General features: G+C 29.2%; 1 protein-coding gene across 1 annotated transcript; it reads right to left on the minus strand.

Moving 5' to 3' along the window:
• Positions 1 to 11621: 11621 nt before the first annotated feature.
• Positions 11622 to 22579, minus strand: LOC127289046 (glutamate receptor ionotropic, kainate 2-like). Its single transcript, XM_051316801.1, has 16 exons — positions 22468 to 22579; positions 20437 to 20516; positions 20195 to 20356; positions 19266 to 19447; positions 19052 to 19206; positions 18811 to 18952; positions 14309 to 14611; positions 14011 to 14229; positions 13722 to 13925; positions 13428 to 13512; positions 13089 to 13365; positions 12813 to 13011; positions 12518 to 12743; positions 12326 to 12441; positions 12094 to 12243; positions 11622 to 11929 (listed from the first exon to the last, which is right to left on the minus strand). Exons 2-16 carry the CDS (start codon positions 20501 to 20503, stop codon positions 11741 to 11743), a joined length of 2676 nt encoding a protein of 891 aa, XP_051172758.1. The 5' UTR covers positions 20504 to 20516; positions 22468 to 22579; the 3' UTR covers positions 11622 to 11740.
• Positions 22580 to 24474: the final 1895 nt, after the last annotated feature.

Below are 24474 nucleotides of genomic sequence, written 5' to 3' on the forward strand. Positions count from 1 at the left end.
CGTAGGCCTCGTTGGCCTACGGGTCCATGGGTGAGGACCGGTCAGCTCATGCTAAACAAAAAAAATTTTAATTATTATCATGATTATTATTATTATTATTATTATTATTATTATTATTATTACCAGAGGACGGACCCTTATAATTTGAGCAGCTTGTTGAGGCTGTTCAACCTAAAAAAAAAATTAATTTTAAAATTATGACGTCATATTCGTAATCAGCGACCCCGAAAACCCCACGGTAACAAGTTTCAGGCATTCCGCCCGAAATTTAAAAAAATATATTCGCCATATTGGATCCGCCATTTTGAATTTTAAAATTCTGACGTCATATTCGTAATCAGCGACCCCGAAAACCCCACGGTAACAAGTTTCAGGCATTCCGCCTGAAATTTAAAAAAAAAAATATTCGCCATATTGGATCCGCCATTTTGAATTTTAAAATTCTGACGTCAGATTCGTAATCAGCGACCCCGAAAACCCCACGATAACAAGTTTCAGGCATTCCGCCCGAAATTTAAAAAAAATATTCGCCATATTGGATCCGCCATTTTGAATTTTAAAATTCTGACGTCATATTCGTAATCAGCGACCCCGAAAACCCCACGATAACAAGTTTCAGGCATTCCGCCTGAAATTTAAAAAAAATATTCGCCATATTGGATCCGCCATTTTGAATTTTAAAATTCTGACGTCAGATTCGTAATCAGCGACCCCGAAAACCCCACGGTAACAAGTTTCAGGCATTCCGCCCGAAATTAAAAAAAAAATATTCGCCATATTGGATCCGCCATTTTTGAATTTTAAAATTCTGACGTCATATTCGTAATCAGCGACCCCGAAAACCCCACGGTAACAAGTTTCAGGCATTCCGCCTGAAATTTAAAAAAAATATGCGCCATTTTGAAATTTAAAATGACGTCACTTAAACTTCCCCCCCCTTTCCCGTAACAAGTTTCAAGCATTAAGCCCGAAATTTTTAAAAAGATTATTCACCATAACCTTTTATTCATAACTTTGCTTTTGTATATATATACACACTAAACTCTATATATCTGAAATGCTGTCTACCATTGAAAGTCGCGAGCCGAGAGAGAGGTCTGATTTCTGTATTCCCGTCTTTGTCGGTACAGGTCCATTAGAAAATATTTAACAGTATGTATACGTGAACATGATATAACACAGTTAACAGTAAACTTTTGGAACGTATTGTACTACGCCTGCGTGGTTTAGCAAGAGAAGGAGAGGTATACAAGAATCAGACCTCTCTCTACTCGCGACTTTCAATGGCAGACAGCATTTTTAGAAATATAGAGTTTAGTGTGTATATATATACAAAAGTAAATAAATAACAAAAATGTAAATATAATTAAATTTTAATAATGAAAAGTACTTACTATTTGGGGCGCTTCCTCCGCTTCCTGGGCCTGTTGGCCCACATCCTTATTTTCAGCTTCCTAAAAAAAAATATTATATTATTTAATTAAGGAAGTTCTCTCCCTCCAACGTCAATCAAATCAATGCCCATTTAAGTTTTCATTTGTATCACGTAGTACTAGCTCAACGCTTGGCAACGTTGGATTATATTTCCCCCGTTCCGTTTCGTGTCGTCTGCTATTGTTTGATTTATTTTCGTTAAATAATAATAATAATAATTTATTATTTTAAAAATCTTAATTTTTTATAAGCAAATTCAAATTATTATTCATTATTATGAATCTTTGAAGAATATACTATTATATGTATATACTACTTATATTACTTTCAAATTTCGCGCTTTTTCTATACCTAACCTACAAGACGCAACGTTGCCAAGCGTTGTGCTAAGTAATTTCTGATTGTCAAAATACGGTGTTTTTTTAGACAAAATAATTAATTGTGAGTCTCCTAAGCCAGGTCTGATCAATTTTATTAAAAGTAAGTGAACATTGTCTATTAAACTTTATGTATATAAAGTTCCAGTAATATCTTTTCGTCAGATTTTTCACAATTTGAGATTTCAGACCAAAAAATTCAATTTCCCATAAGAACCCGTGTTAAATGTGAAAAGAGAAAATTATTTATATCTTTTGTCAAAATCCACCTAGATCTCTAAAAATTTAATTACATCTTCTTTAAACCATTATCTATCAGTTTATCAAATTTGATAATTAACTCTTCGTCATTTCTGTTTGCGAGAGAACTTCCTTAAATTCAAAACAAAAAAAAGGTTAAAATATTTGTTTTGAAATAAACACTTACCACCTGATTTCTGGAGCCCTCCGGGTCCCGGTTTTCTTTATTTTCAGTATCCTAAAAAAGAAAATTATTTAATTTAAACATTTAATTAATATTATAATAATAATAAACGATATTATATAGAATATTAATACGTACCATGTTTCTCGGCTGCCAGCGTCCATTTATTTTGACAGCGTCTTTATGATGGGAAACACACATATTTTTTTCACTACGGCTGATTCACATGTATTCTCATTGCGCATGTTCATAGGAAGGCGCGAAGAGAATTAAAATTTAAAATTCCAAATTTAATTATTTTGTAAAGAACTTAATAATTAAGTAAACTAATTAGTGGAATAAATTAATAATAATTTGTTGACTAATAATAACAATAAAAATTATATTGTTTATAAAGAATTTATAAACAATTTCACTTATAAAAAATAAAATTAATTATTTTTTAAATAAAAAACATATTAAATAATAAAATATTTTATACTTAATTAAATAATTTGTTTATAACAACTTACCTTTAATAAAATAATTAACTCGGTCGGTAAAACAGTTTGAATTAAAAAATATTTTTTTTAGAAAAATAATATTTATTTTCAAAATATGATAAACCTAATTAACTAATTTGTTTATATCAACTTACCTTTAATAAATTAATTAACTGGGTCGGTAAAACAGTTTTAATTAAAAAATATTTTTTAGAAAAATAATATTTATTTTCAAAATATGATAAACCTAATTAAATAATTTGTTTATATCAACTTACCTTTAATAAATTAATTAACTGGGTCGGTAAAACAGTTTTAATTAAAAAATATTTTTTTAGAAAAAATAATATTTATTTTCAAAATATTATGAACCTAATTAAATAATTTGTTTATATCAACTTACCTTTAATAAATTAATTAACTGGTCGGTAAAACAGTTTTAATTAAAAAATAATTTCTAAAAAAAAAGTTGATAATAAAAGTGAGCGCCATCTATTGGGTGGTCGGTAAACTAATTCGGTAAAAAAGTTTAAAACCACACTTTGAAGTGAGCGCCATCTATTGGGTAGTCGGTAAACTAATTCAGTAAAAAAAAGTTTAAAAACACACTCTGAAGTGAGCGCCATCTATTGGGTGGTCGGTAAACTAATTCGGTAAAAAAGTTTAAAACCACACTTTGAAGTGAGCGCCATCTATTGGGTAGTCGGTAAACTAATTCAGTAAAAAAAAGTTTAAAAACACACTCTGAAGTGAGCGCCATCTATTGGGTGGTCTGTAAACTAATTCAGTAAAAAATGTTAAAAACCACCAAATGAAGTGAGCGCCATCTATTGGGTGGCGGGTAAACTAATTCAGTAAAAAAGTTTAAAACCACCGACTGAAGTGAGCGCCATCTATTGGGTGGTCGGTAAACTAACTTCAATGTTCAATAAAACAGGTTAATTAAAGTCGGCAACACACTCTGAAGTGAGCGCCATCTATTGGGTGGTCGGTAAACTAACTTCAATGTTCAATAAAACAGGTTAATTAAAGTCGGCAACACACTCTGAAGTGAGCGCCATCTATTGGGTGGTTGGTAAACTAACTTCAATGTTTAATAAAACAGGTTAATTAAAGTCGGCAACACACTCTGAAGTGAGCGCCATCTATTAGGTGGTCGGTAAACTAACTTCAATGTTCGGTCGGTAAAACAGTTTCCTACCTTATCAGTCGAGTTGAAATTTTTGTCAGATTCCTACCTTACCGACTGCTGATAAAGTAGAAATCTGCATTACCGACCGAGCAGTTACCGACTGCAGGTACTTAGCCGAGATCAGAACCTGGGGTAGAAGCCCCCTTGTTATACTACTTGTGGATAATAATGAAATTCTTTCATCTGTCAATTTATCTGCTTTTATTTCAAATTTTAATATTTCAAGAGAAGGAATTGTTCGATTTGTTCCTAAAGATATTGAAATGGATGATATTATCAAAGATTCTACAAATGATTTAAACGTTAAAATTCTTGAAGCGCGTAGATTTTTAATTAAAAATGACAAAGGTGAATTGTTCCCAGGTTCAACTGTTCAAATTAAATTTGAAGGTCAAGAATTACCAAATTTTCTTTATCTTTATGGTTCAAGGTCAGTTATTCATCCTTATATTCAACAACCTAAAATGTGTTATTCTTGTTTTAGGTTTGGTCATGTTTCAAGCATATGTAAAAATCCTCGATGCTTATCGTGTGGCAATTCACGTCATGAGGAAGGTTCTACTTGTCCTAATTCTGGAAAACCACCAGTTTGTTTAAATTGTTCTGGACCTCATCTTAGTACAGATAAATTATGTCCAAGCCGAGAGGATCAAAATAATATAATGAAATTAGCTGCTTATAGAAACATTTCTATTGGATTAGCTAAGAAAATTTATTATTCCGAGAAAAAACGTGCTACTTCTGGAAATTTTTCCTTTGACTTTTCATCTCTTTTAAATTCTAAAGATACTCCTCTTTTTAACATAAAGTCAGTTTCCGTTCCTCGCTTTAATTATTCTAATTTTCCTGAATTAGGTGAAGTCGACCTTGATTCAGCTATGGGCACTAATTCTTCTATTTCATCTCCTGTTCTTAATCCAACTTTGTTGAAATCTAATAAATCAAAGTCATCTAAAATTCTTCAAAATAATTCTGTAAATCATAAGAATCAATTTCTTACTAATCAAGTATCCTCTTTTATTCCTTCTAATTTGAATTCTTCACAATCAACTCATAGTTCTAACTTGTCTCAAATTCCTATTCCTGTATCAGCATCTATTTCATCTCTCAATAGAAATGTTACTCCCTCTTTTCTTCCTGATAATTTACAAACTTTAACTCATTTAATTTCTCAACTTACACAATTTCTTAAACAAATTTCTCCTCTGACAGATATTCTTTCTCAACTTTCAAATTCTTTTTTAAATCCTCAATCTATCAATTCTCCTCTCAATTTTTCCACTAATTAATTTTCTTTATTATGAATTCTAATAATAATTCTTTTTTGAACATTTTTCAATGGAATTGTCATAGTATTTTTCCTAAAAAAGGATTTTTAGAGCGTATATCTCAAAATTATGACATAATTTTGTTATGTGAAACTTGGCTTAAACCTAAAGTTTCCTTTTCTATTCCCTCTTTTAATATTTATCGTAAAGATCGCATCGGTCGTTCTGGTGGTGGTCTTCTTATTGCAATTAAAAATGATATTCCTTTCAAAATAATTAATTCTGTTTTTAATCTTGATGATGTTTTTGATACTCAAGCCATTTCTTTACAGACTCATCTTGGTGAATTTATTATTGTAAATGTATATCGAATTCCAAATTATCAAAATTCAAATTTAGATTGGTTTTCTATTTTTGATGAATTTTTTATCTCTTTATCACAATTTTCTACTCTTTTTATAGGAGGTGATTTTAATTGTCATAATTTATTATGGGGATGTGATAGATCTTGTAATATAGGTGATTCTTTTATCTCAGCTTTTCCTGATTATGACCTCTCAATTCTTAATAATGGTAAACCTACCTTAATTTCATATCCTTTTGGTTCTATATCTGCTATTGATCTTTCGATAATCTCAAATAATTTAAAACTTATTTCTACCTGGGATGTTTTAGAAGATAAATTGAGTAGTGATCATTTTCCTATTTCTATTAAAATTGGCATTCATTTTGTCTTCTTTAATTTTATTTCTCATAAATATTGTCTTAAAAGAATAAATTGGAGAAAGTTTTCAACATGTTTGGGTTCTTATTATGATGAAGATTCTTTTCCAATGTTTAATTCTTCAGATGATGTTCTCAATGCTTATAATACCTTTATTTCCAATGTTGATTCAGCTCTTCATTTTGCTGACCCTAATTTAGATCGGAAACCTTCTAGGAAAAAATTTTATCCTTATTCTCCTCCATGGTGGAATGCAGAATGTGATAAACTTTCTCGTATACGTTTAGCTAAATTAAAGAAATATAGAAATAACTCTTCTTATGAAAATTTTATTGATCATCAAAAATTTGAAGCTTTTACTAAGAAAAGATTTAAATTAATTAAAAAAGAAAGTTTTAGATCTTTTTGTGAATCATTATCTTTAAATACTCCTTTTTCTATTATTTGGAAAAAAATAAAAGGCTTTAGACATAGAATGCTTAATTCACCTTCTATTACTTCTTGTCCTGCAAATTTAGATGTTGTTGAAGATATGCATATTTATATTCGAGATTTTTTAGAGATGTCCAATAATTTTGATAATGCTCCAAATATTTCTCTTCCATCATATATTACTTCTAATGATCATCTTTTAAACTCTTCTTTAAACTCTATAAGTGATAATTCTCATTCTTCCTTTTTTGATTCTCCCTTTTCATTTGAAGAATTAGAGTTAGTTCTTAAAAAAGTAAAAGTTAAATCATCTCCAGGTCTTGATAAGATTAGTTTTGAAGTAATTAAAAAATTTCCTAAACATGTTTTACTTTTTCTTCTACATCTTTTTAATAATATTTATTTTTATAGAACTTTTCCTGATTCTTGGAAAGAATTTCTTATTTTTCTTCTTCCAAAAACTACTAAACGTAAATTTCGTCCAATAGCCTTGGCTTCTTGTTTTTTAAAAATTATGGAAAATCTTATATCTAATCGTTTGACTTATTGGCTGGAAAATAATTCTATTCTTTCTCCATTCCAATATGGTTTTCGAAAAAATAAATCATGTGCAGACAGTTTAGCTATTTTATCTTCTCAATTACATTTATCTCTTGCTGAAAAAGATTATACAGCTTGCATTTTTCTTGATATAGCTGCTGCTTATGACAATGTTCTTCCAAATGTTTTAATTAATGATTTACTTGAATTAGGTATTTCTATTAATGTTTGTAAATTTATTTATAATTTAATTTCTAATCGCAAAATTTTCTTTAAAATTAACGATAAAAATGAAGGTCCTCACATTTTGAATAAAGGCCTTCCACAAGGTTGTATCTTAAGTCCAATTTTATATATTATTTATACTCGTAGATTACATAAATGTCTTAATTGCAAAATTTTAGAATATGCTGATGATTTAGTTTTATATGTATCTAATAAAATTTTAATAATTGCTATTCAAATTTTACAACAAAATTTAATTAATTTAAATGATTCTCTTAAAAATCGAGGTTTATCTCTTTCACCTTCTAAATCTAAATTTTTAATTTTTCCAATCTCTATTAATAAACTTCCGGATAATACTTTTTTAATTTTACAAAATAATCATATTTATCCTTCTGCAGAAACTAAATTTCTTGGGATTACTTTTAATTGTTCTTTATCTTGGAATGCTCATTTTAATGATTTACTTAAAAGAGGTTATGGGGTTTTGAATATTCTGAAATGTTTATGTGGGACATGGTGGGGATCTCATCCAAAAATCCTTAGTATACTTTTTCATTCTTTGGCTAGAAGTATATTTGAATATGGTTGTCATGCCATTTCTATTTTTAAAGAAGACAAATTATTTAATAAACTTGAAAAATTACACAATAAATTTTTAAGACTTATTTTGGGTTATCGTATTTCTACACCTATTGTTGTAATGCAGGCTGAATTAAAGGAATTTCCTCTTATTTCTAGATTTCAATTAGTTTCTGATCGTTTCTTTCTTCGTTCTCTTAATGTTTTTTCTCATCCTATTATGTCTTTATTGTTACGCCTTTTTTATTTAACCAAATTTAATAATACTTATTATAACCTAGATAAAGGTTTTCTTCTTTTACGTTCTTTTTATAAACTTCATGGTTTTCAAAATTTAATGTTTAATTCATTTACTCCTTTAAATTATCTTTGTCCATTTGAATTACAATTTTTTAAACCCTCTGTTGATTTACAATTTGGTTTTATTGTTAAGAATAGTAAAGCTCCGATCTCAGATTTTCTTAATATTTCCTCTTCAAAAAAATATAATAATTCTATTCATTTTTATACTGATGGTTCAAAATTTCCTGAATCTTCTGTTGGCTTTTCTATTTATTCTCCACATTGGGATTTAAATCTTATGTTTAAAATTTCTCATCATTGTTCTATATTCTCGGCTGAAATTTTAGCCATTTGCGAAACGATTCAGATTATATTAGATAATTCTATTCCCCATTCAATCATCTTCTCCGATTCTAAAAGTGGTTTACAAGCTTGCTTATCTTCTCCTCGTCCTTCTACTTCATTTTTAATTTTTAAATTACGTAATCTTCTTTGGAATGCTAAAGAAAATAATCTTAATATAACTTTAGTTTGGTGTCCCGGTCATTTGGGTATTCCCGGTAATGAAATAGCGGATACCTTAGCACGATCAGCTACTCAAGAAGGTATTTTTCAAAATATTCCTTTATCTTTTTCTGATTTGTGGCCTTCAATTTTTTCTGAATCTTATAATTTAGTTTGTAATTATTGGTTAAATCATTCTAATGTTAATAATAAGGGCCTTTATTATTTTCAAAATTTTTTCTCGGACTCTACTTTAAAACCTTGGTTTTGGAAGACTAAATATAATAGAAAAACAATAGTTATTATTTCAAGACTTCGATCTAATCATTATAATTTGCCAGCTAGTCTAGCAAGGAAAAATTTTATTAATTCAGCTTCTTGTTTATCATGTGGTAATGAATCACATGATATTAATCATGTTCTTTGGGAGTGTCCTCAATATTCAACTTATAGATCTGATTTTCTAAAAAACCTTGTTAAATACAAAATTTACCCTCCATATTCATTTGAACTTATTTTAAAGAATCCTCTTCCTCATATCCTTTTGTTAATTATTGATTTTCTTAATTCTAATAATATTTCTATATAACTTACTTTTATCTTTAATTTAATTTTAAATTTAAATTTAAATTTATTTATCGCGCTTTTGCTTTATATATGTAATATATAACCTCTTAGTCTTTTTCCCTTCAAATTATTGATTAACCAATCAGTATATAACTTTCTATCATTGCCGTGGCCAGATAGGTCGCCTTGCTTTGCATTATGTTCCCTGTGAACAGACCTAAGGCTATTTTCCTCCTGTGAATTATCATAGGAGTTTAAAGTTACAAGTTACAAGTTCAGATGGAATCTTATGGTTTTTGCTTGGAAGTGTCCATGCTATATTCCTTTGGACTTGCTCATGCGCAAATCGCAGCAGATTTCTCTCCGTGTAGAATTTTTAAGACGCCGAATTTTCACTATATATGCGTTTTATCGCACGTGTCAGATTTTAGGTTAGGTGTAAATACTGTTATGAATTTTATTTTCAAAAACGTTTTTTATTTATATGTCAAATTTTATTTAATCTTTTTATATTTGCTTAATAATTTTTTCATTTAAACTTTTTTAATATTATTAACATTAAAATATACCAGTGTTTTATTTTTTCAATATTATTTATACTACCGGTAAAAATTGTGCCACCATTTGCAAAAATTCAATTAAAAACACGAGTCTTTAAAAATTAATAAACCCTTTAAAAATATAGTAAAAAAATAAAACAAATAAATAGATATAAACTTGTAAAAGTGACGCTACATATCTAACCTCTACATTCGCTACCAACTATAATTTGACATCACATTAAAAGTAATAATTTTGCTGTTCAGTATAATAAAATCACTTGTTATCCTTACAATTCACAGATTGTATTTTTCACTGTCAGTGGTTATGTCAAACTTTCCGACATAAATTATTAATGCTTTGAAATAAAACCGGCCGGCAATTTAAATCTTGTATGTTTACATATTATGCTTCGCAATGATTCGTGTCAACACGAAATGTATGATTTTACCAGTTTTAAATAGCAGTGATTCACCGAGGTGCTTCGAACTGAATGTGCTTTCGATTTCCGGTGAGCTTCTTTTTATACGACTCTGGCGGGGGAAACTTAGAATCTGTGCGGAACTATACTCATTCCGAGTAGGTAACGCGCATCTCGGTGGTGAAAATTTGCGGATCACGGTGGGGGCATCTTGGGTCTTTCTTTACCGTCCGTGTGTTTAATATAATAATCAAATGACCACACGGAGAGAACTCTCTTACGAATATTGCTCGACGGGCTGTTACTATTTTTCCAACAGAATATGTTTTGGAAATATCGCTTGAGACTGGAGTTATTTTTTCACGAATTTATGAGTTTATAGCAAAACGGTGCTGTGTGAAATATTAGTATAAGTTCTCATACTAATTCTACAACAAGTGTATGCAACAAACGCTCCAGAAACATGACGAAAATGAACAACGCCTTTCTTTGCTGCATTTGCTCGAAATCCATGAAAAATCAGCATGGATTTTTTGCAAATCGAGCTGAAACGTAACGCGCAGGCATCGTGAATTTCGTCAATGAAAGAAATCGAAACGCATAGGAATAAAAATTCGTTGCGCACGCGCGTTACGTTTTTCCTCGATTTGCAAGAAATCCATGCTGATTTTTCATGGATTTCGAGCAAATGCAGCACACAGAGGTGTGGAGCGTTTGTAGCAACAGTTGAGTGGAGAATTTGTACGTGACTTTTACTATTCGCGCACTGAAACTAGTGTTGCACTTAACGCATGAATCTGACCTAAATTAGCAAGGCGCTTCTGTTACGAAAAGCGAATGGCACCTACTTGTGCGTTATTAGTAACAGAGTTCTCTCCGTGCAGAATTAACAGAAATTCACCCGGAATGATCAAAGTAATTGACAAAAGCATCTCTTGGTCCAATTCTGCCAAATATTTGGGAATCCATATTGACTGTAAATTAATTTGGTGCAAGCACACTGATGAGATCAAGAAAATAGGTTTTATAGCCATAAACTCGTTAGGACCACTCATTAAAAATCCTAAACTCAACCTAGAATCGAAGAGACTTCTACTTCTATCCATAATTCGACCAGCAATAACCTATTGCATCGGCACCTGGGATTCTGCGGCTGATACTCACATTGATAAAATTCAAGTCATTCAAAACAAGCTACTAAGATTAATAACAAACGCTCCTTGGTTTGTTACCAATGCTCAACTTCATAAAGATTTAAAAATTCCCACCATACGCAAATATGGTCGTGATTTGGCCCTAAAACTGTTTAATCAAGTTGAAAATCATGAAAACAAGATCCTTCAAAACATACTCAAATATAATCCTAAAGACTGCCGTCCTCGACGCCGGCGCCCTCGCATAGTAGAAATACTTGATGAGGGTCTACAATAATTTCTAAATAGACCATCTTCAAGGATCCAAATTTCCTTCAATATTCGATATCAAGGGTAAAGATGCTAAAGCATCAACCTAAATATTTATTAGAGATCAAAAGCAAAGTAACAGAAATAATATTAATAATAATATTAAATATTCCAGATGATTCAAAAATTACTTGAAATATGATTATTAAACTTTTTACAAATAATTATTCAAGAAAAATTTCTACTAATTTATTTGTATTATTCCAAAAGAGTAACAGTAATATTTCTTTGACAATGACGATATTAATAATTAATTTTTTTCGTAGAAAAACCATAAATATTGTTACGTTTCACTTTCGTTACGTGGACCGGTAGTAACAACTGCTGGAATAAAACCATAAGGAGGAGTTGAATCTTGTGAATCCTTTTCACTTTTACTCGATATTGATTTTCTATTTTTAACCGGTTTAGTAGTACCACTGAATTTCAAAATAAATTTAAATTCGTCCATAAGTTCTTCTTTAATTGAAGCCTAAAACAAATTTTAGTTTTAAAATTAAATCCTGGCGGATTAACTTAATGAAATTCTTAGCGAATTTGATCAGATTTCGCTCAAGTTTGATTTGAAGCAAAATATTGCAATTTAGTGTAGGTATGATGAAAAGAAATTCAAAATAGTCATGGAGATTTACTTACGTTATGTTTAAATGCGTTGTAGCCTATTTCCCACAATAATTCAACCAATGATAAGAAAAATGAGAAAACAATACCAACTACCAATACTAGATAAACTCCACCTACGTTTGATAAATTTAATGGTGTTGGTGCTCCTGTACTAGCATCTTTCTGTAAATGATATGTTTAGAATTTTGTTAATATTTAAAAAAAAATTTAATTCTTGCGAAATAGTTTTTTAGTCTGTTAATACCTCACAACTACCACCTCCTCTTTTTTGTTTCCACCATTGCGTTTTTAGTGATGCAAGCATTCCATTTTCTTGTAATTTAAGAACACCAGACGACAGTTCATTCCTGTATGTCGAATCTATTGATATACACTATTATAAGTCTAGTTTTATGATTTTATATTTTAAAAAATAATTGTTTTAACAGTTATTTACTTTTTCTCATAGCTATGCCATAGCCTTTTTGGTCCAGAAGACCATTAACTTGAGTTAGGTCACATTCTCGTTCACTTAGGTATTCTATTGAAGCAGACTCCATTAAAAATGCATAATCACCTTTTAGTACTTTGTCTCTACCCTCTTCATTTGAATCAAATAAAACAGATGCAGCATTTTCTGTCATATATTTGTACATTTTTTTGTATGTTGGATTAGCTGAATTCTAAATTGTAATTAAATTCAATGAACTTTCTTTTTTCAAACATCATTGGAGATTATAAAACTTTCTTACCGCAAAAAAGGAAATAGTCGATCCTCCAGATTTTGCACCATATTTTATTTCATTTTGATTAGCTAGGTCCTCAACGTTTTCAATTCGTTTCACTAATGTTTCCGCTGTAAGACAAGCTGCCAAGTTAGCTGTGTAAGAGTTGGCGATAATAAGACAAAAAAACCACCAACTACCTGCTAGCATTCTTGTTGAAACACCTCTGTAAATTGAGGACAGAAGTAATTTATCATCTGCCACTAATAGTAAAGGGAATAAAAACCCTATAAGTAAACTTACATTGGTGCAAGTTCAGTTCCTTGTTGCATCATCGCTCCGACTGTAAACCATAGAGCATTTTTAAGTGAAAATTGATTGTACAGATTCTCCGGTTCTTCAATACAAGGATAAGGATTTGTCCATTCTTCTGGGCACATTCTGCCAATGATAAAGAACTCAATGGAGACAAATACGTAAGCACCAATTACATAAAGCCATACTTCATTAGAGAATGGTGACAAGAAAGACATCAGACTTGGAGAAGCCTTTTTCGGTTTTGTAAAAAGGATGCTTATTCCTAAAAATTGAATTCGAAAATAAATCAAAATGAAATAACCCATTCATATAAATAACACTAACCAAGATTCATAAAAGGCATTGTAAAATCTACTGCACTTTCACGTTCAGCTGTAATTGTTAAATCTGTTATTGCCAAATCTGCATCCTGTAAGAAAAGATTATAATGATCTAAAGGGTAATTATACTGAAAAAATTGATTTTAAAATACAACAGGGACGATATTTTCTACGCGTAATATATATTAACAATTTTATTTGCCATCTAAAAATTAATTTATGTTGTTGTTGTTGTTCTAAAGTGCGGCGTTACCCCTTAAATGATTGTGTCCATTTATTGAATATAGCCAAAACTAACATTGTCCATTATTTTCCTAAGCATTCCAGTCCACTGGCCAGTTGCGTTATCAAACTTTCCATAATCAGGATCATGCTGTATAAATGTGTAATTAAATCCTAAAGCTTTGCTGAGCTCATGAATAACATCTATTCCAAAACCTTCAAATTGATCATTACCACTTTTTTTTATTGATGATTCCTTCAGCATCGCATATGGTTTTGTCTGTAAATCTCAAGAAAACAAAAGTTTCAAGTTAAATGAAGCAAAAAAAAAATTATGACTTAAAATTTTCAATTTCTTTACAAACCAGCGATATAAGAACTCTAAAAGTCATATTTCTAAGACTCAAATCAGCATATGGATCATATGAAATCGATTCCGGTATCCAATCAATGTTAGTGGTACTATTCCAAGTGCCAATTTTTTTAATACCCTTCCAACCTACATTCAATATATCTAGTTGAAAATCACTGCGAAATCCAGAAGTGTCAAATTTTACTAAACCTGTGAGCCCACGCATTTCTGACTGGAAGTCAATTGGAAAAATAATTTTTTAATTCTCTTGTCTAATTACGTTTGTTAGAATATGAATTTTCATTGCTTACAGCTCTCATAAAATTACTGAGACTTATTCCATGTTCCCAATTCTCCAAACCGTTGCATGGTAACTTTTTGATATTTATTTTAACAGCATCACTTAGTTGCTTAAAAGCTCGTGCAAAAAGTTGAATCCCATCAAACATTAATGCTTGCTCTAATGTTAATTGACTTGCAGTCGTTATTCCTTTTGGTTGAAAAAAATCTTCTATAATTCTTCTAGTCATGTAATCATCGGGATCAATGAGACGAACTGCCGTGAAGTTCATTCCAGAATATTGAAAAGGCTCAATGTCTAGTGTATGTAAGTCCTGAAAATTTTTAATAATATTTGTAACAATAATTATATTAAATGGTATTTTTATATTTGTCATATTAAACACACAAACGGTAACGAAAGAGACAAGTTACTCCCACTGCGAACCGCAAATTTTCGCCTCCATGATGCATGTCCGCTTGGAAAAACTTGGCAGTAGAAGAGAAAGCGCTTGAAGCGTTTTCTAGTGTCAGCAGCGGAAGAAGTTTGATTCTGTCTGACCTGGATAATGGAACAATCAAAGAAGAATACGAGAATTGTTTAACGCTTACACTGTTAAAAATCGTGCTTCAACTTTTCACTAAAAAGATTGAAATAATATATTTTCAATCCGAACAGTGTAAATGTTTGCATGTCATTGGTTGGACAAAAAACTTTAAGCCAATGAAATAAAAACATTCGCACTTGTCAAGATTGAAAATATATAATTTCAATTTTTTTAGTGTAAAGTTGAAGCCCGATTTTTAACAGTGTAGGCAGGAGGAAGCTGAGTGTCTTTAGAGGATCGAAGGGGAGATTTCTAAGAAGATAAAGTCTTGCAGAGTTCAGAAGAATGTCAACGTGAATATTAAGGACGGACTTAGGACTCTTTAGGATTTTTGTCAGTGAAGCGAAAACAAAGCACGCCCTAGCTGATAATCGAGATAGCAACCTTGGTGCTATAGGCAATGTGGAGGTGAACCAAACCGAGCGAAACAGGAAAAGATAGTGCATCCATGAGAAGCGGATTTGGCACGCAGTCATAGAGGCGCAGAAACGAAGAAAAAGCTCTGGCAGTCCGAAGAGAACTGACAACAAGGTGAAGAAGAAGAAGAAGCAAGAGGAGACACCTCTTGTCAAAAAGATTGCGAAGGTGACGCTAGCTCCGAATCCTAACGAAACCAGTAAGAAGGAAGTGACGAGTGGATCTACAGCGGGAATTGCGTAATCGACTTGAAATACCTAATAAAAAGAGGTTAGTTAGTTCAGCTTAACTCCTTTTCAGTAATTCGAAAATTGATTCGTGACTCTGACTGTATATCGTCGTTCAAACATTCGTTTAACAATCATCGAACTACATCGCACTCTTACTTTAATTAAAAGGGGTCTTTTTTAAGTTTAGAGAGAACACTACGGAGCCTCGATTTAGGGTGGGATTTTTCCAGTCTTCCAGGAACTATGAAGGTTCTTGCCCGAGTTGTTATACTGCAACTCACACGTCGACAGTTTCAAAGAAGACTGATCAGTTTCTTCTCCATTCTTTTGCTTTAAGCGAGGTGAACTTTTAACCACTGCCCCAACGAGTCCAATACTAAATGACCAGACAGGACTCTTTCCTCGCTCAAGCAAGGAAAGCTTCCCAGGATACCTGATCCATGACCATTTGACTCAGGTAAGAGTACTAGCTTAAGGATTCTATCTAAGCCTCGAAACTAACCGCTCCTTCCTGCTTATTAGTCGCCTTTTACGACACGCAGAGAGCAACTTTGGGATTATTCGTCCGCTGATGTCCATACAGACCGAGTGGATCTACAATGATAATCTGAGTTGCAACAGGAACAACGTATGACGACGTACTGAACAAAATTCGGATAGATGTGAATCTGGACGCCAGTCACTCAGGTCGAGGGTGCAAGGCCAACAAGAAAAGGAGATCTCTTGATCAAAATCGGAGGAGACTCCAATAAAGAAGCATTCTCTGCTGAGATCACCAAAACAATTGGAAGTATGGGAAAGGTGCAGACCGTGAATCGACAGGTCACACTGGAGATTCGCAATCTGGATTGCCTTACCCAGGAAGAAGTGGTCCATCAGAGTTGACAGAAGTTCTCCAAAGTCCAAAAAGCAGAAAGGTGACTGTTCTACTAACAGACTACGAATGAAGCTCACGGTTGTGATTAGCGACCCAGAGGAGAAGGAGGAGAACAGGCTGGAGAAATTAGGACGCATAAAGATTGGCTTTATGTATTGCCCTACTCGCCATTTGTCATAATTCTCGTCAACTACCGCACCCTGCTCTAGTGAAAATTTAGTAACTTAATAGTAAATTTTAATTTTAACAATAAAGTTACTAAATTTTCACTTTGTAGTTGATGAGAATTATGACAAATGGCTAGTGGGGATAATTGAAACCAACCCTGGCGTACAGCTCCAAATGAAGATTTTGTAAGGCAGCGGACAGATCGACTGTGTGCTTCAGTGGAGTGCTTCAAGTGCAATAAAGTCGATCATAAGTTTGCAAACTGCAGTCGAAGCCCAAGCAGTTTTTTATGTAGAGAAAAGTATGTCGATAAGGTGAAAATTAATCATATCGCAGGCAGCGAAGGAGCACCGGGCTCCAAGTACCTTGAATACCAACCCAGTAAAAAAAGATTTATTGAGTAAGCGATTTGGCTGATTGAGCAAGCCGTCTGCCCAATTGTCTAAACGACATTCGGACAATTGGACTGTTTGCTCAATCATCCAATGCATTATGCCCAATCACCAACATTGTATTTCGCGTCTAATAAAAGAAGAAATCGGTCCGAGTGTTGAGAAAATGATAAATCATGAATAATTATTGTTAAAAAGCAAGAAGTAATATATAAAAATACCTGAAATAAGAATAAATAACGAGTTTTGTAAAATGTTATTTTTTAGTTGACAGTGCACTGATGTAATATGAATTTTGTCGGTAAAAGTGAGGAGTATAATAAAGAGAAACGTTTCTTTATCGACTTGTGATACATTTCAATTGATAATAAAAAATTGTAGATTTCTTGTTTTTTTAAAAAATAAGGAGAAATTTCAATTGAGTATTTAAAAATAAATTTTAATTAATTTAATTTAATTTAATTAGTGGATTAATGAATCAGTGAAGTGAATTAAATTAAATTAGGTTAAATTAGGTTAAATACATTGAATAGTGGTAAGTAATTATATTTTGTAAAATTATTATTTATTAATAGAATTAATTAATATTCTTTGTTAATTTGTCTAGTATTATTCTTTTTAAAAAAATAAGTATAAATAAAAACTGGTAAGTAAAATAATTGAATTTAATAATAATATATTTATATTATTAAACTCAATTAATTAAATAAAATAGGATTTTTATTAAAAGAAACAATAAATAGGAGATTTAAATTAATCCAATTATTTTAAAGAAAATTTTATTTTTATATATCAAGGATCAAAATATAATTTACACTAAAACATATAATGCTCCCGGATCTATAATAAAAAAAAACATCTAATTATTCAAATATTTGGCATATGAAGCAAAAATGCTGTTTTTTTTTATAAATATATATAGTATCACGATAATTGTGAGAAAAATAATAATTAATAATAATTGGTCAATTTATTATTAAGTTAAATTTAAACATTTTTATTTGCGTCTTTTTTTATAAAAATTTAAATTAACAGTAAAATTTTTTAATTTTTTTTCAATATTTTCTTCAAATGACACCTTCCTAAAATATTGACCAAATAATTCTTGTTATGAGGCTCATTTTTTTATTTATACTTATTTTTTTGTAAAAAGAATAATACTAGACAAATTAACAAAGAATATAATTCTATTAATAAATAATAATTTTACAAAATATAATTACTTACCACTATTCAATGTATTTAACCTAATTTAACCTAATTTAATTTAATTCACTTCACTGATTCATTAATCCACTAATTAAATTAAATTAAATTAATTAAAATTTATTTTTAAATACTCAATTGAAATTTCTCCTTATTTTTTAAAAAAACAAGAAATCTACAATTTTTTATTATCAATTGAAATGTATCACGAGTCGATAAAGAAACGTTTCTCTTTATCATACTCCTCACTTTTACCGACAAAATTCATATTACATCAGTGCACTGTCAACTAAAAAATAACATTTTACAAAACTCGTTATTTATTCTTATTTCAGGTATTTTTATATATTACTTCTTGCTTTTTAACAATAATTATTCATGATTTATCATTTTCTCAACACTCGGACCGATTTCTTCTTTTATTAGACGCGAAATACAATGTTGGTGATTGGGCATAATGCATTGGATGATTGAGCAAACAGTCCAATTGTCCGAATGTCGTTTAGACAATTGGGCAGACGGCTTGCTCAATCAGCCAAATCGCTTGCTCAATAAATCTTTTTTTACTGGGAAGGGTTATGAAGATTTTCCACTTATTCTCTCGTAAAATATACAAAAATTTAGAATTTGACTTACCAAAGTGCAAACGATAAAATTGTATTTATCCGCCACTAAACCAACTTGTTGAGCTTGTGTTAGCACTTCAAGCAAAATTTTTATATCACAATCTAAAATAATATTATGCTCCACTGATTTCTTAACATCTTTCAGTACTGGCCTAAAATATAAATGATTTGTATTTTAGTTGTAATTTTTTTAAACAAAAATACAATTTAATACAGATTTTAATAAATAAAAGGTTTCAATTTTCATTTACCTATAATTTTCACCATTTAAACGACGAACAGTAACTGTATAACCAGAAGTTCCATAATATGTAAGAAGTGGTGTCATGCGAATTAAACTGTCATCACTGTCATATAAAATAGTATAAGTTTTCCATTTGAAATCCTTTATAAGATGATAAAATACCTGTTTCAAATAAAGATGAATTAGTTTTTGGTTAAAAAAAACTGTTTTTTGTTTCTTACCGAGGACAGTGTTTTGACATGTGGATGCATATTTATGGCTTTTAGTCTTTCTGCATAAGGTTCCATATTTGTTGAAACATGTGGAATTTCCATGGCATCACACATGCTTTGTACATGACTAGAACTAGCTTTACTTTGTGGTCCAAAAATTGCAGCTACTCCTACATCTAGGAGTTCACAAACTGGAGAAAAGTTTTACATTTAGTCAGTTATTTAGATAATATTTTTAGGGAAAAGGACTAATATCTAAAATTCTTTTTTTAGGCCTTAAAATTTTCATTGATTTTTTTTTCGTTAATTGACCTAATTTTTTAATGCATGAAAATTTGTGAATAAAGAGATTTTTTGTTAGAGTAAAAAAAATTCAGTTACCCAGATAGCACGTAATCTTGTAGCAACCTTGTGGCAAGCTTGCCGCGCAATATTGCCGCAAGGTTGCTGCAAGCTTAAAATGTCCCACCTGACCCAAGCTTGCATGGTAAGCTTGCGGCAAAATTGCCGTTCAAGGTTTACGAAAATGAGCACTATGCGCACTTGCAATCACAAGCACTTATGGCTGCGCAATAAATTTTTTTGACTTCACAGAAACTGGTGCTCAATGTATATACAGAAATAAATTTCTTCCCTCCAAAAAAATTGCTCCAAGCTTGCCATAAGATTGCCAAGCAACCTTGCCACAAGCTTACCGAGCAATATTGCGATAAACTTATTGAACAATCTTGCAGTAAGCCAGTAACCTTGCACGGCAATCTTGCCGCAAGCTTACCATGCAAGCTTGGATCAGCTGGGACATTTTAGGCTTGCAGCAACCTTGCGGCAATATTGCCGTGCAAGGTTGGCAATATTGCGCGGCAAGCTTGCCGCAAGGTTGCTGCAAGATTACGTGCTATCTGGGTAGTCTAAATATAAATTTAATAAATAAATTAAACCTTTTTCAGATGCACCATAAACATCATCAACTTCAACAAGTCGTTTTTCAACTATTATTTTCTCCGATGGTAGAAAATGATCCGAATTTCGATTTCTGTTAACCATTTTTACTGAGATATTAAAAATATCTTCAATTATTGGATCACCATCGAAAATGACGCCTAAAAATTTTTTATTTATAGGTATGTCAATTATTTTGAAGAAACACAATTTTTAATGCGAGAACAAATTGGATACAAACCAATACGAATATTTTTAAATCCCAAAATACCTGGTAGCAGTAAAACCAATAAATATCTTAGCAGCATTGTAAAAATTAATCTATAACATATAATAACTTTAAATTAATTTTTCTTTATAAAATAAAAAAGTGTACACTACAATTTTTATATAAAACTTTTTTTTATTTTTAAAATATTTTTATTAAAAATACAATTTTTTTACTAAAGCATTTATTTCCTAATTTTTTATGAAATTTTATTTTTTGATTTGATAAAAATTGGAGAAGTTATGATTTTTTTTTAAATTAAACGTTTTTTAAAAGCCTAAGTACGTTTGAAGTGAGTTTTTTTTCTATCGTAATTTTTTTTAGATACTTTCGCTGTTAATTAATAAATAATTATGCTATTTTTGATTAAAAGAAAAATCGAACAAATTTCATATATATTAAATTTTTTATCTATTATAATGACAGAAAAAAACAGGTTTCAAGACAATTCGGCTTCTGAAAAACTTTAAATTTTAAAAAATCATAACTTCCATAATTTTTATCAAATTCAGAAATAAAAAATTACGCGTTTTCTTATTTTTTATATAAATTTCGAAAAAAAATGTTTCAAAAAAAAATTTGAAATTTTTTTTAATGATCTCACATGGAATTCCCCATGTGTGATTTTCAATAAACACTTAAAGAAGATCGACGTACTGTAAACAAAATTGCAGATGCTTTCCAAATTGCTCGTATACATTGTAAGATAGATTTCTGCTTTTTATAAACGTGATTATCAGTATATAATTTTGTAAAAATTAATTTTTAAAAAAGAAAAACTAGAAATTTTTTTTTCCTAATTATTTTGTTAAATAAATAATATGTAATTTTTGAAAGTAAGCTAAAAATTTATAGATAACAATTTTTTACATAAATATAAAAATGTATTAATAAATTTTTTTTAAAAATATTTTTTTAAATAAAAATAACTTAATATAAATATTTTTATATAAATAATAAATAATTTTGTTAGGAAAATTTTATTAAAAAGTATGTGTTTCATGTCTTGTGAAGGCTTTGATTTTTATTTAGATTTTGATTTAATAGAAAGAAATGTAAACAGAATATATTTTTCCATGGTATGGTACAGAAGAGGTACAAAAACTTCATAGAGTGCATTACGATGTTGGTATATTTAGACATAAGATGCAGCGAGACGCAAACTGCGTTGCCTTGACGACGAATGTGACATACATTTTAAATAAAATCGCACAGCTGTGATATTGGTATTCCAATAATTATTTATTTTAAAACCAATTTTTTTTTGTTTATTTATATATTTATTATTTCAATATCGATTTCTATCATTTAAAAAATAAATTCTCTTTTTTACTATTAACCATTTTGTCATATAAAAATTTCAGAGATAAAAAATTTTTTACTTAAAATAATTTTATTACAATTTTTTTAAAAACTATTAATATTCCTTTAATAAAATATATATATATATATATTTTTTTTTTTCAAACAATGTCCAGAATTAAAAAGAAATTTTTTAATATTCATTTCGTTGGTAAAAAAGTTTTTGCAATTTCTAATTTTTTGTATGTTAATTCTTAAAAAAGAATAATTATACAAATTTCATTTGTTTATACTTTTATATGAAATTTTCAATATGACGAATTGTTCTTGAAATGTCAACTTTTGTTGATTATTAAATTAGGAGGCTATCATTATTAAAAATTGAAAAATATTTTTCTGATAAAAATTTTTTAAAAACAAAATTATTTTTAATAAATTGTAAAAAAAACTTCTTTTCAAATAGGAAAATATATTTTTTTTCTGATTTTTTATTTAAACACCATTGTTTAATAATTTATCATTTAATTATTAAACAACTAAATTCGTATAATTAGAAAATTATAAAAAAAGTAAATAACTAGAAATAAATGAAAATATAAAAGCAAAGAAAAAAAAATTATTTGTAACTATTGTGAAAAAATATATTTTAAAAGTACTGAAAATAAAAAAAATGCAATTTATATTTATTATTAATTTTCTTACCTTTTCACGTGAAGACAAATTTTTTTTTAAAACATTTTATCAGAAAATTATTTTTATGTTTAAATAAGAAATTTGCAGACTTTAAAATGGAGTTAGAAACTTGCAAGTCAAGATTTGGAAGCACTGAAAGGTGAATTAGATTCTTTTTGCGCATGCTCAATCCCCCCTATAGATTTAGTTCATTCTAAACTTTGTTGGTTCTATTTTTCATATATATATATATATATATATATATATATATATATATATATATTCGAGAATTAGAACTAAAAAGAAATTTTGAATCTAATTTACATTTTATGAATGAATTTTTTTTTAAACTTTCAATTTTAATATTTTAATAGATTGAAATTATTAAGTATAAAATAATAATAATAATAATAAATAATATAACGTTTACAATTTTATTTATTTATTTTTTTAATAGAAAGCTGAGGTATTTTTCTATAAAAATATATAGTTGAAAAAGTGGGACAAGAATGTTTAAATATTGAAAAATAGTAAAAAATAAAAATAACCAAAAATGATAAAAAAAATTATTAATTATAAATCTTTAAAAATTCTTGTCTCACTTCTTCAACTATATATTTTTATAGGAAAAAATCTTAGCTTTTAATTTAAAAAAAAATAATCGTTCCTTTCATCACGAAAAAGTCAAATTTATTTTTAAAATTCATTTTTTTGGTCGAAAATGTTTTTTTTTCAAAAATGCATATCACCAAGCGAAAGAGTATCAAAAAATCTTTCGAATTTGATATTAATAAAAAAATTTTATTTTAATATTTAAGACAAAAAAAAAAAAAATTATAAAAATATGGGGTGTCCAATTTCGATCAATTTTCCAAAAAGTCGTCCACCATATTGAATTCAGCCATTTTGAATTTTTGAAAATTGATGACAAATTCGTTAAAAGGAATAGAATGAAATCTTCGATTAAATTTTGTCAAAAATCCCTACGTCATATTATATCCACCATGTTAGATTTTTAAAAACTGACAATCAAATTTTCTAATTGAAAAGAAAGTAATAATAAAAATTATTTATTGTATAATAATAAAATGCTTGGTCTGTACTTCTGTCCTAACTTGAAGTTGGTCTATGCTGATTTCACGTGCTTTTTGAATTGTAATGTTATGACGTGTCAAATTTTGAATATTACTTTTTTCATTTTTGCCAAGTTGTATAATTGTGTTTTCTAATTGCGGAATTGGTTTCTTTATCATTTCTTTACAAAAAACAATGAAATATCCAATTTCGCGCGCTTGCACTGAAAATTTATATTCTAGATTTAAGAATTTCTTCTTAAATAGGCGCCAAGAATATTCCCCACTTAAAGTAAGTGGGAAATATTCTTACAATAAGAAATATATTCCTGGCGCCTATTTAAGAAAAAATTCTTAAATCTAGAATATAATTTTTGCAGTGTGCGCGCGTTTAATTTTGCTAGTAAATAATAATTTTGTAAATAAAAATTTCAAAAAATTGTAATTCTTTTTTTTATTCCTCGCTTCTTATCGGTAATTATTTGTCGATAACTTACCTACATTTACACTACATCATGTTCAGTTAATAATTACACAGGCTATTTTAGCCATTTTTGATAATTTTTTTTGGATAGAACATTTTTTTTCAATTTTCGTAATTAAAAAATAAAAATTAAGCTGATATATTTTTCTTTATTTCTCGATTACAAGTACGAAAATGCAAATGAAAATAAAAAATCAAATTGCACAATATGTTTAAATACATTTGAATTTTTATTTTTTAAATTTTCAATACTTATTAAAACTCTTGCTATTATATACCAATAATTTAAATGTTTTTTTTAATATATTGTTGTAAGAAAGAAATATTTAAAACATATTTCAATTGTTTTTAAATGATAATAATATATTGACATCTATAACTGTAGATAAAAATATATGCACGACTGTATTTCAATGTGTGGCAAAAAAATTAAATCATTCTTAATTAGATTATATATTAACTAGCAAAATTAAACGCGCG

The sequence above is a fragment of the Leptopilina boulardi genome, unplaced genomic scaffold (genome assembly GCF_019393585.1).
Source record: "Leptopilina boulardi isolate dan_hultmark-lab unplaced genomic scaffold, ZJU_Lbou_2.1 LbouV2_399, whole genome shotgun sequence".
In the NCBI taxonomy this organism is placed as follows: domain Eukaryota; kingdom Metazoa; phylum Arthropoda; class Insecta; order Hymenoptera; family Figitidae; genus Leptopilina; species Leptopilina boulardi.

Coding starts and splice junctions, on each gene's coding strand:
- LOC127289046 (XM_051316801.1), bottom strand. CDS start 20,503: ATGCTGCTAAGATATTTATTGGTTTTACTGCTACCAGGTATTTTGGGA. Junction 18,953..19,051: donor TTAAATGGTGAAAATTATAG/GTAAATGAAAAT, acceptor TTTATATTTTAG/GCCAGTACTGAAAGATGTTA. Junction 13,366..13,427: donor AATGCCTTTTATGAATCTTG/GTTAGTGTTATT, acceptor TTCAATTTTTAG/GAATAAGCATCCTTTTTACA.